This window comes from Glycine max, chromosome 10 (assembly GCF_000004515.6).
Source record: "Glycine max cultivar Williams 82 chromosome 10, Glycine_max_v4.0, whole genome shotgun sequence".
Classification (NCBI taxonomy): domain Eukaryota; kingdom Viridiplantae; phylum Streptophyta; class Magnoliopsida; order Fabales; family Fabaceae; genus Glycine; species Glycine max.
The window spans coordinates 30,735,555-30,739,649 of record NC_038246.2 but is presented as its reverse complement, the minus strand read 5'-3'; the positions used below and the strand labels follow the sequence as shown (position 1 = coordinate 30,739,649).

Sequence of the window (4,095 nt, the reverse complement as noted above, 5' to 3'; positions counted from 1 at the left end):
TTTGTTGAAACAACCTTGTATTAATTTTAAAGTAATGTTTATCCTTTGAAACAACCTTGTTTGATTCTTCTTTGGCATCATCAAAATTATGTATCCATACATTCACATTCTCCCCCTTTTTTATGATGACAATCATTATCAAGTGATTTCTTTTCAGCATAATCAAAACATGCACGATTCACATTCCCCCCCCCCCCTCCCCCTTTTTATGATGACACTTATTATTAAGAAAATTCTTTTTTGACATCATCAAAACCCCTGCAAAATTTATAGTTTTGTATGTTCATGCGTGCTTAGAGCGCTAGAGTTCAACAATGACTCTTTTCTTTCCTTTTTGCATTTTAATAATATAATATTCTAATTATTTACTTAAATATAATAAAGCTTATATGTCATGTATGTGACATACATGTGGCACTTAATCTGTCTTATTTCATAATATTTCATTACTTAATAGAAAATATTAACGACAAAAACTATTTTTAATAATAACAAATTCTTTAGGGACCAACTTTTTTTAAAAAAATAGTTTAGGAGCCAAAAATTCAAAACCCCATATAATTTGAGGAAAAAAACTTAATTAACCCAACTTTATATCAAATACTCAAGTGAATTTTTTAAAATCTCCCCCAGTATATTTTAAATAGAGGCTAATTAACGTTAGAAAAAAAAAAGTATACCCACGTGTTATTATCTAATTTAAGAACTTGAAGACAAGAATATAAGGAACTTGAATTTTAATTAAGGTTTTGTCCACTCCATATATTGAAACTTTGCCTTGGATTGCTTTTGAAGTTAATTTCTTATCCCTCATTCCATCCGTGTGCAGGGAAATTGACTTAAAAGGATCATGAACAACACTTCCAATTCTGATCATGGCATGAACAACCCTTCTGAGGAGCATAATGGATCATACGCATATTACTCGGTAGGGTTATCTCTAGGGATTCTCCTAATGATCGCTCTCATAAGTCTCATTTCCTTTTACTGTAGCCATAGAAGCTTGCAAAACAGCCAAGTAAGTGTCACTGCCAACACCAGCATGGAGCTTGATTCTGCCTTAACTATCCAAGTTCATCAGCAAAACTCTTTTGTGAACAATTATCCAGTGTTGTTGTTCTCCGAAGCCAAGCATCATAGGCCTGATTCAGAAACAATGACATCATCATGTTGCTCAATATGCTTGGCAGATTACAAGGACACGGACTGTGTGAAGCTTCTTTCTAATTGTGGTCACTTGTTTCATAGAGAATGCATTGATAGGTGGTTGCAGGTGAACCTCTCATGCCCCATGTGTCGAAATTCGCCATTGCCATCTCCTCTTTCAACTCCTCTTGCTGAAGCTACTCCTTTGGTAACAAGACGTGATTAAATAGAATAATTTAGAACGGTAAGATTTTAAACTCTGAAGTATAGGTACTTCTAAAAAATTATGTTGTAGGATTCATTGGATATTCTTGGGTATGTATGTGCATTTTTTTTTAAAATTGGATATTTTTGAATAGGTATCAAATCTGTATCCAAGTTTTATTTGTTCCAAGAGAAACAGAAGGTACATATTCTTTTATTTATTCCTTGCAAAGAAACAAGTTCAACCCCAAGACTTAGAGAGTTGAAGATTTAATTTTTATAGATACAAAAATCTTCCTATTTTACTATATATAAATTATTCTTATTTATGTTTTTTTATATCATTTATAAATTGAGTTTTAATAGTTACGTATTATTAGTATAGAAACTTTTACACTATTAAATAATTAAAATTATTATTGATATGATTTTTAAAAATAAACTTATCTTAAAGTCTATGAATAAGTGACAGTAAAACTAATTTACAAGTCAGTGCATAATCTTATATATATATATATATATATATATATATATATATATATATATATATATATATATATATATATATATATATATATATATATATATATATATATATATAATTTTAGTTATGCATGTTTATATTAAATTCTATTTTTATATATAAACATATACATTTTTTTAATTTATATTAATGCAGCCGTACTCTAGATTTATGAAAAATCACATATCTCACCCCAAAAACTGGTATTTGATACTAGTTCCGTATCCGTATGCATGTAATGTAGGTTTTAAAAAACAGTCCCTAATGGTAATTTCGACCATTACGTCAAAATATATAAAATATTTGTGACCATAATTGTGATCAAATTCGCCATATTTTTCTTCAATATCAAGAAATGTAACAAAATTATAACTACGATCACAATTTAATTAAAGCCTTTTGTAACCATATATAGCAGGCTATTGCAAGTACCCAAGGACTCAAACTCAATTATTGTTGTTGGATATGGACTCATGGAAATCTATTTAAGGAGGTTGCAACTTGGTGAATTAATTTGGCTTATTGGTTTTCAATATATAGATAATGGTTATCAAACTTTCTAAGTTAATTCATTAACTCTTTGTTTATTTATCTTTTGTGAGTTGACTCTTGAGTAAATTCTTTTTTTAGTAGACTCTATAAACTCTAAGTAAACTCGGTAGACTTCCTAGTTTATCATCGAGTTAATGAGTCAACAAGTTAAAAAATTAGACCAAAATATAAGTCATTTTGGGTTATTTTTGTCGGTTTAGTGTTCAACATACCTTTATTTAGTATTATTCTCAAATACAAAAATTTTCACCTTTAATAACATCAAACTCTTATTCTCTAATAACATCAAATTTTCGATAAGAATGATATATCACTACTATAACATCTGCAAGTTATTATCTAGTAGTGATACATTACTAGACTTGATTATTTAATTATTATGAAATTTATGATTTACTATTTTACTTAATTATATAGTTGAAATATTTAATTACTGTTATTTATAGATATTTTGTTATTATTTTTGTATGAAATGAACTCTTACAAATTTACTAGTTAAGTTTATGGGTCGAATTTATGAAACTCTATGAGTCTACATAAACTTTTGAGTTCAAATGACCTTGTTAAAAGATAGTGAATAAAGAAACTTTTTAATATTTTGTCAATGAAGTGTACCGGAGAAAATGTCTCTTCGACAAATTCAGAAACGGAAACCTTTGCAAGATTGAAAAATATATATAAACATTGAATTTTATGACTTGAAGTAGCTTAGTGTTTTTGTCTGCAAGCTTTGAAGACCAAAAATTAATATGTAGTGTTGGTATCATATCATATTTAGTTACATTTGCTTCAGATGCCTACAACTTTAAATTCTGTTGTTAATAAGCTACATCGATCGTGGGGATATAAATGTTGATCTAGTGGTTGAGAAAGTAGCTTGAGAATCAAGGGAGAACCAAAAAGAAAGATGGAAAAAAAGATTGCATATTTGAATTTATTTTTAACAAAACTAACAATCGATAAAAAAAATCTCATGAATTTTTTTAAAATAAATTTTATATAGTATTTTTTTGGTTTTCCATTCAAGACTTGTAAAATAAATTATTTTAAACCATTGTGTTATTTATATTTTATAATACACCAGCTACATAAAATATCCCATTAATTTCATAGTAAGTGTAATCCTAGTGAGCAATGGGTACATGTGATATCACCAGGTCCCATGTCAATGGGACCGGTTAACAGTCACGTAAGTAGGCAAATAATAGATCTCGTCTATTGACAAGTGACCTGAAAAAAAAAATTCAAATATGAGGGACCCGATCTGAAGTAAAATTTTATTAAGGATCAAACACAAAAAATGAGTATTTATCAAGAATTAAAAATATATTTAAGCCTACATTTTATATAATATTTTTTTTAGTTTTCCATTGAAGATTTGTAAAATAAATTATTTTAAACCATTTTTTATTTATTTTTTATAATACACGGCTACACAAAATATCCCATTAATTTCATATTATCTATGGTTTTTATTGTTAGTTTGGTTATTTTTAACAAATAAAATTCAACTTAATACATTATATACATAAAAAATACCATATGTAAAAATTAATTTTTCAAAATTAATTGTTGACAAGTAATGAAGTTTTAAATAAATTTAAAATTATATTAATATGAATTTTAATGTCATCGCTTTAAAATATATTATATAAATAATAATAAAAATG

At 27.1% G+C, this 4,095-nt stretch overlaps 1 protein-coding gene across 1 annotated transcript; it reads left to right on the top strand.

Moving 5' to 3' along the window:
• The first annotated feature begins 850 nt into the window (after window positions 1-850).
• LOC102670414 (RING-H2 finger protein ATL70) lies at window positions 851-1,372 on the top strand. Its single transcript, XM_006588975.3, has one exon. It carries the CDS (start codon window positions 851-853, stop codon window positions 1,370-1,372), a length of 522 nt encoding a protein of 173 aa, XP_006589038.1.
• Window positions 1,373-4,095: the final 2,723 nt, after the last annotated feature.

What these genes read in the sequence shown, in the direction of transcription:
- LOC102670414 (XM_006588975.3), top strand. Translation starts at nt 851, where the DNA reads ATGAACAACACTTCCAATTCTGATCATGGCATGAACAACCCTTCTGAG.